Source organism: Notechis scutatus, chromosome 2, assembly GCF_049901735.1.
Source record: "Notechis scutatus isolate UNSWTSFEM ecotype Mainland chromosome 2, rNotScu1.2, whole genome shotgun sequence".
NCBI classification, from domain to species: Eukaryota; Metazoa; Chordata; class Lepidosauria; order Squamata; family Elapidae; genus Notechis; species Notechis scutatus.
The window spans coordinates 26,209,228-26,221,245 of record NC_142010.1 but is presented as its reverse complement, the minus strand read 5'-3'; the positions used below and the strand labels follow the sequence as shown (position 1 = coordinate 26,221,245).

Below are 12,018 nucleotides of genomic sequence, written 5' to 3'. Positions count from 1 at the left end.
TGAGTTTTCCTTTCAGCTGGTGCTTCTTGGTTGTTTTTTGGTAAAAATTTTATTTGGGTTTTCACAAAACATACAATTAAAATATCTTTTTGAGAACAGCATGATTCCAGGTTATCACTTCTCTATACAGACACAATTACATATTTGTATTTTTCTAAATTTCAGTATTTTTCTAATCATTATATTTATACTTTTGTCTGTCCTATTTACAATTTTGTATTTTCTTTTCTCATAAAACAAGATTTCCCCTGTAATTACTAACTGGAGTATAACATCTTTATATCTTTAAATTACTGTCCATTCAAATCTCATTTAAGTTTTAATTTATATCTTAGTAATTATAACACTCAATTTCTAACCTCTATTTTATAACATATAACTCTTATCAACAGAATTCTGCTTGGTACATTCCCTTAAAAATACACACTAGGTTCTAAAAAATATAATTATAACATTCCATTTCATATAATTTATCAAGTTCTATTTGGTACATTCCCTTAAAAATCAATAAATTCTAAACAGAAAAGAAAGTGAAGTAATTAATAAATTGTTCTGTTCAAATTCATCTTAACATCTTATATTCATATTTCTTTTCAATTATATTTTAGTAAATCATTGATAACAGAATATTCCCATCCTTTCCTACTTTCACTCTTATTCTCTTTATTTCATTTAGTTATTAACAAACATTCCATTACATAACAGTACCAATTTTATGTCACTTTAATCACCTACATTTCATGTTTTCTATACTCATTACTATTTCTAATATTACAATACTATTTAATGTACCCTTGCAGAATCCTCTTTCAATTAAGTTTTCAACCATTATCTCTGTGAATCCTTGTATGTTTCCCCTCCTTCTCTATATCCTGTTTCTGTCCTTTATAACTTCTTCTCCTTTCCATTTCCCCCCTCTTCTTCTCCCTCACCTTTTTGACCCGCTTTCTCTCTAATTCTAATTCTCCCTTCTGTAATCCTCTCTTCTGCTTCTTCCTAGTGTTGTAATTACTTTTCAAGCTATTCTTTTTCTTTTTGGTTGTTTTCTCAGATCTTAAGCTTTTCACTCCCTTCCCCCCCTTTTCCTCTTTAACCCCACATAGCATTACTTGATCATTAAAAATGGCTTCTTCTTTGTCCCGCTCTTCTTGTTCTGCAAGCATTTCTTGTTGTTTTTCATAGTTCAAAATCTCCATTTCTAAAAATTGAAATACGAAGCCAAACGATCCTCTTCCCTCTTGTGCATCTTCTTTCTGCTTTTTAAGTTCCATTTTTAGCTCTTCAAGGAGTGATGCCATTTTAAACACTTTAAAAAAACCCACCTGATTAATTTTAGTCATTAAAATCCAACAACCAAAAATCCAAAAATCACCAAATAATCCAAAACTGCTGCTTCTTGCTTTTTTCCACTTTCTCTTTCCGGAGGTTCTGTTATCTTGTAGCGAAGTTTCAATTACAATGTTTCTTTTAGGAGTCTTGTTAAAATTTCACTGTTAATTCTTTTTAGTTACAGGTGGTCTCGTCCATTTTTTCCATTACCCACCCTTTTCTCTTTTTTTTCCTCTCCTTTCCTCCTTTTAAAGATTTTAAAATATCCAAGTCTTTTTTGTCCCTTTGACATTTTATTTTCAGCTTAAAATTGCCTATTAATGTCAAAGTGGATTTATATCAATTTCTTGCTTAGATCTCTTCTTCTTAGCATTTAAAGCCAATTACAGCTGTCAATATGAGAGAAAAAAAAACACCAAATCTTTTCCCTTTCCTCTCTCACTACTTCAAAAATTTTCTTTGGGAACAGTATTATTCTTTATAATTCAAGGCCCAGGGTACCTGGTATAATTGTTTTCTCAGTTTGACCTGGTTACTCAAAACTTTCTCTTTTATGTTCCTCCTGCACAATCTTGTCTGGTGGAGTTCTTCTCTGAGGTGGCCATTTCGGACCACTGCTGCAACCGCCTTCGGGAAAGGGAGTAATGGCCAGCTGAGGAGAGATGTGGCTGTCCTCAACCCCGCTGGCAGTCTCCCCCCCTCTTCACCACCTCTACAGGGTGGCTTTAGCCCCGAATCCAAGTGGCTCGGGGCACTCCGGCAGTGAGCACGAATCAAAACCGTGCATGATCGTGGATTTCGGTCCATCACCAAAGGAGGCCAGAATGGAAAGCGCCGCTTCTTGGTTTCCTTAAAGGGGAAAGGACTGGCTTGAGTCTCTTGGCACTGTTTTCTGAGGTTTCTGGTGCTATAAGGTTTCTGGCACTGTCTTTTTGGGGTATACTTCCCACAATTGCTAAGAAAATTTCTCCTTAGTTCCAGGTTGTTTCTCTTCTTGATTAGTTTCCATCCATTGCTTCTTGTCCTGCCCTCAGGTGCTTTGGAGAATAGTTTGACTCCCACTTCATCACTACAAGAGGTAGTGAGGGGAGGGGGAAAGGGCAGAGGGGGGAACTTGCCCCACTCGCCCCACGCGCCTGATCTGGCCACCAGGCTGCTTCTTTCCGCTTCTTTCTTCTTCTGCTGCTTTTGGCTGGATGCAAGGAAAGCAGCAAAAGTCTTTCTTTCTCTCCTCCAAACTTCACCAGAAGTGAGTCTTTGGGACCCTGCATGGCATCCTGCTCCAAGAGGCTGCCCTGGTGCAACGTCTCACAAAGACTCATTTCTGGCAGAGTTTGGGGGAAGAGAAAGACAGACGTCTGCTGCTTTCCTTGCACGAAGCCAAAAGTCTCTCTCTCTCTCCCCCCATGAAAACGGAGCTGGAGACAGTATGCTGCGATCCCAAATAAAGAATGATCGCTAGGTAGGAAAACGGAGTGGGGAATTTTCCTGCAGACTTTTTTGGGGATTTTCCCAGGGTCTCTGGTCCGTGGGATTTAAAATAATGAGTTTGGTGGTCCCTGAGGTCCCAAAGGTTGGCGACCCCTGTTCTATACGACTCCCTGCAAAGCTGAGTCAAGACCTTGTTGATGATCCAAACTCTGTCAAGGATCTTGGAGTACTCATCTCTAATGATCTAGATTCTAACAACTATGATTCAGTTAATTTTGGCAAATGAATGAAATCCAATTGACATTTAGCCTTTGCTTCATTTCCTCAGCCCAAAGAAAACTATTCTATTTTGATTGAATTTCCTCCATGTAAGTCTCATGAAGTGAAAAATAAGGTGCCATGAAGCTTTTTTCTGCGATCCAGATTATTTGCCTCTCAAGCTGGAGCACTTCGAGACCTTGTGCAATTATATGGTTTTTCCCATATGAAGCCTTTTATGGGTTGTAAGGTGTTTGTTCTGACTAAAGCTCTTCCCACACTCTATATATCTATATGGTTTCTCTCCTGTATGTATTCTTTTGTGTTTTATAAGGCTGGTGCTCTCATGGAATTTCTTTCCACAAATCACACATATATACAGTTTCTCCTGTGTGGATCCTTAGATGAGAATTAAGAGTACTGTTCATACTAAAGCTCTTTTCACAAACAGGACATTTATATGGGTTTTTCCGTGTGGACCCTTTAATGGGAAATAAATGTGCTGTTTGTGTTAAAGCTCTTTCCACAAACTAAGCATTTAAATGGTTTCTCTCGTGTGTATTCTTTGATGGGAAGTAAGAGTGCTGTTCATACTAAAGGTCTTTCCACAAACTGGGCATTTGTATGGTTTCTCCCCAGTATGCATTCTATGATGAGAAGAAAGATCTCGGCCCTGAATGAAGCTATTTCCACACTCTCCACACTTATATGGCTTCTCCCGTGTGGATCCTTTGATGGCAAGTAAGGTTGCTGCTCCTTCTGAAACACTTTCCACATTCTGCGCATTCATACGGTTTCTCCCCTGTGTGAATCCGTCGATGTGCAGTTAGTTCTCCTTTCTGAATAAAGCCTTTTCCACACTCCATGCATTGGTATGGTTTATCCCCAGTGTGGGTTCTTTTATGTTGTATAAAATTACTGTTTCGACTGAAGCTCTTACCACAGTCCACACAGTTATATGGTTTCTCCCCTGTATGAATTCTTTTATGTTGTACAAAGCTACCGTTCCAACTAAAGCTCTTTCCACACTCAGTGCATTTATATGGTTTCTCCCCAGTATGGATCCTTTGATGGGAGGTAAGTTCTCCTTTCTGAATAAAGCTCTTTCCACACTCTGGGCACTGATATGGTTTCTCCCCCGTGTGGATTCTTTTATGTTTGATAAAGCTACTTCTCTCACGAAACCTTTTCCCACACACCACGCATATGTATGGTTTCTCCCCTGTGTGGATCCTTTGATGGGATGTAAGCGTACTTTTCTGTCGAAAATTCTTTCCACACTCCATGCACTGGTATGGTTTCTCCCCTGTGTGGATCCTTTTGTGGTGAGTAAGAAGACTTTTTCTGCTGAAACTCTTGTCACATTCTGGACATTTGTACGGTTTCTCTCCTGTGTGAATTCTTCGGTGCTGTATAAAACTATTGTTCTGGCTAAAACTCTTTCCACACTCGAAACATTGATATGGTTTCTCACCAGTGTGGATCCTTTTATGGGATATGAGATAGCTACTGCTGCTGAAGCACTTTCCACATTCAAAGCATTTGTAAAGCTTCTCTCCTGTGTGGATCCTTTTATGGCAGACAAGATTACTGCTGCTACTGAACCTCTTTCCACACTTCAAGCATTTATATGGTTTTTCTCCCATGCGGCTTCTGTCACGGGAAGTAAAATGCCTACTCAAACTGAAATTCTTTCCACATTTTAAAACTGTATATGGTTTTTGTTTTGCTTGTAGTTTTTGATGTAAAATGACAGGAATTTTTTTCCCCGTATTTTTCACATGTGGTCTCTGGCTGTATTGGTTCTCTTTAGTCTGAGTTCTAAAATGTTCATTTAAATCAAATTTAGATTTGTCTCTTTTGCCACATCCTAGATATTTTCTCTTTTTGTTTTCTTTCTGATCTTGCTGGGTCAGGAAGCCATGAATTTCAGCATCCAGAAAAGTAGAGGACTTTTCCCCTCCTTCCTTTGAGTAGCTTCTCTCTTGCATTTTTGGCTTCCCTTGATTTCCAAGCCTCACTTCTTCCACTTCATGCTTGATTGTTTGCAACGGCAAAACACCTGGCTCATTGTAAATCTCATTCTCCTGTCTGTCACCTGTCAGAAAGAATAGAAAAGAAAGGTCCAAGTAGAAATGTAAGCAGAAAGTAAGGCTGTCAACAGATATAACAAAATAACTACATCTAGTATTTCCAAATTTTTCATCCCTCTTTGTATATTTTATGAAACTAAGCAAATCTTTTTTTTTATGGTTTTTTCTTAATTTTATGAAGTATTGCTCTTCATCGTATATACTTTTGGTATCGGCCTTCATAACAATAAATAATAAATGACCAGGTAGGTAGTCATAAAGGTGCTTTTTCAAGAGGCAAATGGCTTTTGTTTTTCTTTGAAGACGTGTCGCTTCTCGTCCAAGAAGCTTTCTGGATGAGAAGCGAAATGTTTTCAAAGAAAAACAAGAAAGTCCAGTTGCCTCTTGAAAAAGCATTTTTGGGACCACCATGACCTGGATGACTGAGAACCTCAGTAGATCAGGTAGGTAGCATGTTTAGGTAAAGGAGAGACAGAAGTATACAGAAAATGACTGCATCTCTTGAATTTATACCTCAACATTTACCACAATAGATTAAATTATAGGGATGCTCTCTAACTTATAGAGATAACCAAACCTTAGAAAGTTGTAACTTTTGAATGTCTACAGTCTTGTGAAACACAAATTGAAATGGCAATTTCCTTGATGTACAGACTAAACCAATAAGTTTCCTATTATTCCGTGTCTAAATTTTTATAAAATTTGTCAACATTGAACAATGAATGAATTGAGTGGCCTAACAAATCAAATCAGTAAATAAATGTTCACCTAGTACATACATAAATGCATTAGAGAGCTGGCCAAAACACCTCAAAACTATAGGATCCTTGCTTTAACAAAATAATAGTATTTTGATATATTTCATTATAAATTCATTATAAATGCATTATCCTTTTAATGTTGGTACGACAGTATTCTGTTGTCCTTGGCTTTGTACTAAAATCATATGATCAGATTCAAGAGTCCAGAAACTCTCAGAATGCTATAACAATCCATAGCTGATATAGGCATTATGTCATGCCCCTAAACATAGAGTTTTAGTTACTTTGTGTATTTTTGCACAGTGCATTTCTACATCTGGAAAACTCATTATGGAGTATCAGAAATGATCCCAGCACACACCTGAGCAGGTACAGTAGAACCTCTGGTCGCAAATCAGGTGATGACCAAATGGTTTTACCTCTGGTCACAAACGGGCGCTCAGGTGGCAACCAAAGAGTGCCTTCTGAGCTGTGCCATTTTGGTTTTTACGTGCATGCGCTTCCGATGACGATTAAATCGGATGACGATCGAATTCTCAGAACAGATTACGGTTGTCACCTGAGGTTCTACTGTACCTTTCAATCTCTCCTCTTTCTCAGGGCATTTGATAAACAAGAGCCCCTTTAATTAATTAGAATAACAAGTTGGAAGGGACCTTGGAGATCTTCTAGTCCAACCCCCTGCTTCTTCAGACCAGAGATGCTGTGGGTGCATTTCTAACTACAAAATTTCTTTCCCAAATAAATTGTTCCCAGAGCAGAAAGGGATCCCTTACCCAAAGCAGCCATGTTCTGAGAATTCTCCAACATGACTTCCCAATACAAGGCTCTTTGGCAACAATCCAGCAGTGCCCATTCTTCCTCTGTGAAATTCATGGCAACCTCCTCAAAGGACACGGAACCCTGAAAGAGGAAGAACATTTTCCTTAGCAGATAGCCCCAGGGAGGACATGATACATTTCCTCTTATTTCATAAAATTAAAACACACAATTTTGAAATGAAGCAATGCAAACTTCCTTGCATTTTTGGGGTGACTCTACAGAGTTGATGAAGCTATTCCAAAGTAGACAGGATTATTTTGATTGATATTGTTAGGAATGTAAGACACCTAACAGTTGGGTTGGAAATATATAAACCAGGATAGACATTTTAATACTGTCTCTTTAAGGGAGTGCTAAAATTGTAATTGGGTGTGGTTCCTCAGACGGCCATAAGATGGAGCCAGAAACCTGGTTTCCCAGAGTGTTGCCATTCCTGCATTTCCCTGTTGACTGTTGCTAATCGTGGTTATTCTTGGATTGATGTGTATATTACTGAACTGTTATTGATACTGGACTTTGTTATTGGATTATCCCTGGACTGAAAACTGACTGCTATAACCGTATATGACTTGGACTGTGTTTGGACTTTGCTTAACTGTTCACTGGAAGTAAAACCTACATTTTACTATACAGTGTATCTGTGTGCTGTGTGTATGTTATTCAACATCACTCTCAATATGTTTCCCTGAGTGCACTCATTCTGCTAACAGGGAATTACCTCAACAGATATGATTTAGCTACATCCAGGATGCAGACCAGCAGAAAAGGAGGTCCCCTTCCCACTGGCTCAGAATGCTTAGGGAGCAGTATGCCTCATTTCTGCCTGCCTGGTGAGCAAATTGCAGGGACTTTGAACAACACACACAAACATGTAGGATTTTCCCCCCCTGTAACTATTCAAATTCTTGGAGACAATGGTGCTCTCTGAGCTTGGCTATTTTCTTGCAGACGTTTCGTTACTCAAACTGGGTAGCATCATTAACACTGAGCTATAAACATTCTCCTGTATTGTTATCTTGGAGGCAAGCTTGGATCCTACGTGACTTCTCCGAAATCTTTTTCTTTATAGTGTGGACTGAAATGTTTTTATTGTATAGAAATATTTACTTTGCGATTGGGAGGATATTTACATGGAGATCTGTATTTCATATCATTACCATTTCTCCTATACTTGTAGTAGTTTCTGTGCTATGCTTTTACTTCACTCATTCCATTCTTGACTGTTTTGGAATACTTCCATAAAATGCAAAAGCATTTTCTTTTTTTCTACACCCGACTTAGATACTGGATTTTGTATTTTCACACCAACCCTGTGTACCAGCGGTGTCAAACTTGTGTCATCACGTGACGTATCATGACTTTCGCCCCCTTTGCTAAAATGAGGGTGGGCATGGCCAGCGCATGACGCACCTGGCCCGTGGGCCACGAGTTTGACACCCCTGCTGTATAGCAAACCAAGATGTATGAGTGTGACATGAGAAGAGCAAGACATTCCATCTGGCTAAAGAACTGGCCATAATCTGAGCCTGGGCCCCACATATGGTTCCATTCTCTGATGAAGCTTCCCCTACCTGAATTGAGGGCATAGCTGCTGTTTCTGCTCCATTACGAAGGGGAGACGTTTCAGGGATGAATGCCTCTCCATTCCCTGTGAACAAGAGAAAAATGGGGGGAAATAGACTGTTTTCAAGTCTTATGAATAAGCTCTTAGGAAGCGCTATATAAAAAAGCCATCTTCGTGCACAAGCCTAAGATTTGGTGCGAAAGAAGATCAGTCTCGCTGCCTTCAGAAAAGACCTTCTCTTACCTGATGAAGTGACCCAAGCTGGGTTGTCCTGAAAGACCTTCCCAAAGAGCAGATCTTGAGAGGAACTGAACGGATCTCCTCTTTCTTTGGGATGCACTGTAACCATTTCCATCCATGGCTCCTCCACCTGAAAGACCAGCTAGTATTAGAAAGCCTGAGGAGATGTGATGCTGGCTACCAGCTTGGCTGGGTTCAAAAAAGCTGGACCAATTCACGGATATCTACGGTTATTAGCCTTGATGACAGTATGACTGCCTCTGAAAGCCATCTGTTGGGGGAATAGTGGACTTCCTTGTGTGGTTGGCGGGCCATTGTGAGAAGAGATTGCTGGATTAGATGGTCCAGAGATCCAATATAGCAGGCCACTGTTTTATATTTTTATATCCTCTTTATGATGGGCACCTGGGGGACTGTCTCTTGCCAGTCACATCTACTCGACCCACTAGAGCGGGAAGGCAAGGAATGTCGCAGGTCCCATCCCCTAAAGAGATACATCCGGCAGGACCCAGAAGTAGGGCCTTCTCCGTGGTGGTTCCCTCTCTCTGGAATATCATCCCTCCAGAAATTAGACTGGCTTCCACTCTTAACACTCTTTTGGAAGGTCCTCAAAATGTTCTGCCAGTGGGTTAGGGAACCCAGAGTGGGATGGAGCTCATTAAATGGCTAGTATGAATGTGTGTTTTCACCTGGATGGGAGAGTTGGGGGAGGGGGGTTGTTATTTTTTTCTTTTGCTTTCTTTGATATTGTGTTTTTATTTCCTTGTAAGCTGCCTTGAGTCGCCATGTGCAAGTAGGCGGCAACATAAAATTTCTAAATAATAAACATGTCAGGGCTCCGGTAGTTACCCCCATTTAAATCATGAGCCTGTAACCGGATTTTCCAAGCTTAAAGAAGATTTATTAGAAGAAGACATGCCGGTGCTGCCTGGGTGTAGTCGACTCTGAGACACATCATTCATTGTTACCCTGGGCCCTGGTTTCCCCACCCCCACCCCCTGGGTGTATCATAATTCATATTCTCCAATGGGACACATCCATAGCCAAGAGTCATCAATCATACTCTCCAGTTAGAATTTTGCACGGCAGAAACTTCGGTCAGCTGGAAATTTCGGTCACCTGCAGTTTCGATTTTGCAAGCTGCTACACTACTCCCCCCTCCCTTTCTGTTGGCAACTCTAAAAGACCAGAGAGATATTTTTTGAGTTGACACATAAAGGGTAATGCGATGGCTCAACAGTTAAGTTGCTGGGCTTATCATCTGGAAAGTGAGCAGCCAGTTTTATGACCTGGGCAAGAAGGGGGATTAAGACAAACACATAAATGAAGAAGTCTTGTCCTCTGCCTTTTGAGAGAGAGAGAGAGATAGAGAGAGAGAGAGATAGATAGATAGATAGATAGATAGATAGATAGAGAGAGAGAAACAGTCTGAGGTTCTTCCTCTAAGGGAAACAGAATCATTTGGCTAATACAAAAAATCTCCAATTATACATTCCAAGAAAGATTGACTAGGCACTTAAGAAATAATGGACATTGCTAGATACATTACAATCCTTTTCAGCTACAAGGATGAAGTTCTCTCACCTGCTTCATTCCCAGCTCGTCTGCTGCCTGGCTCAGAAGGAAGCCTTCAGCCAAGGCCACTGCCTGGGAACAGGTCTCAGCTCCACACTCTCTGACCCAGCTCTCCATCTTTGGGGGCAGGACGGTCAGGAACTGCTCCAGGACCACCAGATCCAGCATCTTGGCTTTGGTGCTCCTTTCTGGCTTCAGCCATCGATGGCAAAGCTGGTGAAGTTGGCTGCAAACTTCCCGGGGCCCCTTGGCCTCCTGATAGCAGAAATTCTGGAAGCACCAATGCTGAACATCTGACCTGATAGTGCCCTCATGGGGGATCTTCTGGTTGGTTGTTTTCCAAAATTCTCCACTGTTTCCAATTTGAATGGCAGGAGAGTCTTTTTCTGCTCTCAGTCCTGCTGACCTTTGCATATCTATTTTTTGTTATATTTCTGCTCTAATGCATCTCCAAGAGGAACCAAAAATGTCTTGGTCTACAGAGCAATGTTTAATCACAACGTCTATATTTGACAGAACCAGGATTTGGCTATGATTTATTTTGCAATCTAAACAAGGAGTCACTTCGAAAGCAAGTTAACAAGAGTCGCCTCTTGGAGAGATGGGCGGCTTACACATTTCATAATACATTTAAAAAAGCAAATTATCACGCTCGCGTATTCCAATCTAAGCACGAACTGAAAAACAGAACAAAACAAAACAAAAATCAGAATAGCAGAGAACTGTAGCCCTTGCAATCCAATTGCAGAGAATCATGATGCTCTTGCTTGGAGAAGTTTATGCCATTGGATCTTTTAATTAAAATCCCTCCACAATAGAAGTCCAGGAAGATCCGCAATCACAGCAGCCTTTTCAGATGGGGAATAACTCCCTCCTCTCTTCCATGATAATCAGCTGTCCTACACGTAGACCTCGTGTTAGGACCACAATTGAGCCCAAAATTTCTGTTGTTAAGTGAAACATTTGTTAAGTAAATTTTGCCCCATGTTACCTTTCTTGCCACAGTTGTTAAGTGAATCAATGAAGTCAGTAACCCGGTTAGGTCAGTGAATCTGCCTTTCCCATTTGAGTTTGCTTGTCAGGTGGCAAAAAGGGATCGCATGACTCTGGGAACACAGCAACGGTCATGAGTACAAGTCAGTTGCCAAGCATCTGAATTTTGATCAGATGACCGTGGGGAGGCTGCCAAGGTTGAAACTGTGAAAAAGGGTCAGAAGTCACTTCATTCAGTGCCCTTGTAACTTTGAACAGTCACTAACTAAGTGAACCGTTATAACTCGAGGATTACCTGTATTCAGGGGGCAGCTATTTTTTTTTTTATTGGCACTCCTTTTCTGGAAGGTTTGGTCAGAGAAGAGCGCTCCTCTCCACACCTCAGATCCAGATCCAGGATTTCCAACAGAGAAGGATCCACACACACACATACTCCTAACACTTGATCCCTAGAGGAGGCTGAAGAGAGCCACCCAGCCAAAAGCCCCTTCAAGTATAAGCCGGGAAAAGCCTTTCCAAGTTTCCTGGATCTCTGGAAGCGCCGACACAGCCAGCCGGGGAGCTGCAGGGGAAGCCAGAGAGGGCTTCCTCCTGTTTGCCTACTGGGGGACAAAATGGTCTCCCCTCTCCCCAGTCACCCCCTCAACCCCTTCCCAGATTTCCAGCGATCTGAGGTCCCGTTTCCTCGCTTGGCTCCTCCTGGGAAGTGCGACGGCAAAAGCACGCTCAGATCCCCCATCCCGCCATGACTTTCACCCCTCCATTCCTCGCCTTCCCGGAAGGGAAAGAAGGCCGAGCGTTTAGCGCTCCCTTCCTAGAGAGGCGAGACGCTCTGGGAAGGGATAACGGCCGAATGAAGCTGAGCATGCGCCCTAAAGCTTCGTTTGTAAAGCTTGAGCGGGAGGCCTGGAAGTGAGGATCGCCTAAAAAAAAAAAAAAAGCCCTTGCCTCT

At 41.2% G+C, this 12,018-nt stretch overlaps 1 protein-coding gene across 1 annotated transcript; it reads right to left on the bottom strand.

The window, feature by feature from the left end:
- Positions 1 to 646: 646 nt before the first annotated feature.
- Positions 647 to 11,949, bottom strand: LOC113425979 (uncharacterized). Its single transcript, XM_087953835.1, has 7 exons — positions 11,065 to 11,949; positions 10,083 to 10,967; positions 8,502 to 8,628; positions 8,266 to 8,342; positions 6,649 to 6,775; positions 3,382 to 5,116; positions 647 to 2,725 (listed from the first exon to the last, which is right to left on the bottom strand). The coding sequence occupies exons 2-6, from the start codon at positions 10,485 to 10,487 to the stop codon at positions 3,723 to 3,725; spliced, it is 2,130 nt and encodes a 709-aa protein (XP_087809961.1). The 5' UTR covers positions 10,488 to 10,967; positions 11,065 to 11,949; the 3' UTR covers positions 647 to 2,725; positions 3,382 to 3,722.
- Positions 11,950 to 12,018: the final 69 nt, after the last annotated feature.

Bases quoted from the DNA above. Each gene is read 5' to 3' on its own strand.
- LOC113425979 (XM_087953835.1), bottom strand. From the start codon at position 10,487: ATGCAAAGGTCAGCAGGACTGAGAGCAGAAAAAGACTCTCCTGCCATT. The intron at 8,629-10,082 runs GTGAGAGAACTT...CTGGTCTTTCAG, and splicing joins ACGAGCTGGGAATGAAGCAG to GTGGAGGAGCCATGGATGGA. The intron at 8,343-8,501 runs GTAAGAGAAGGT...TCTTGTTCACAG, and splicing joins AGCTTGGGTCACTTCATCAG to GGAATGGAGAGGCATTCATC.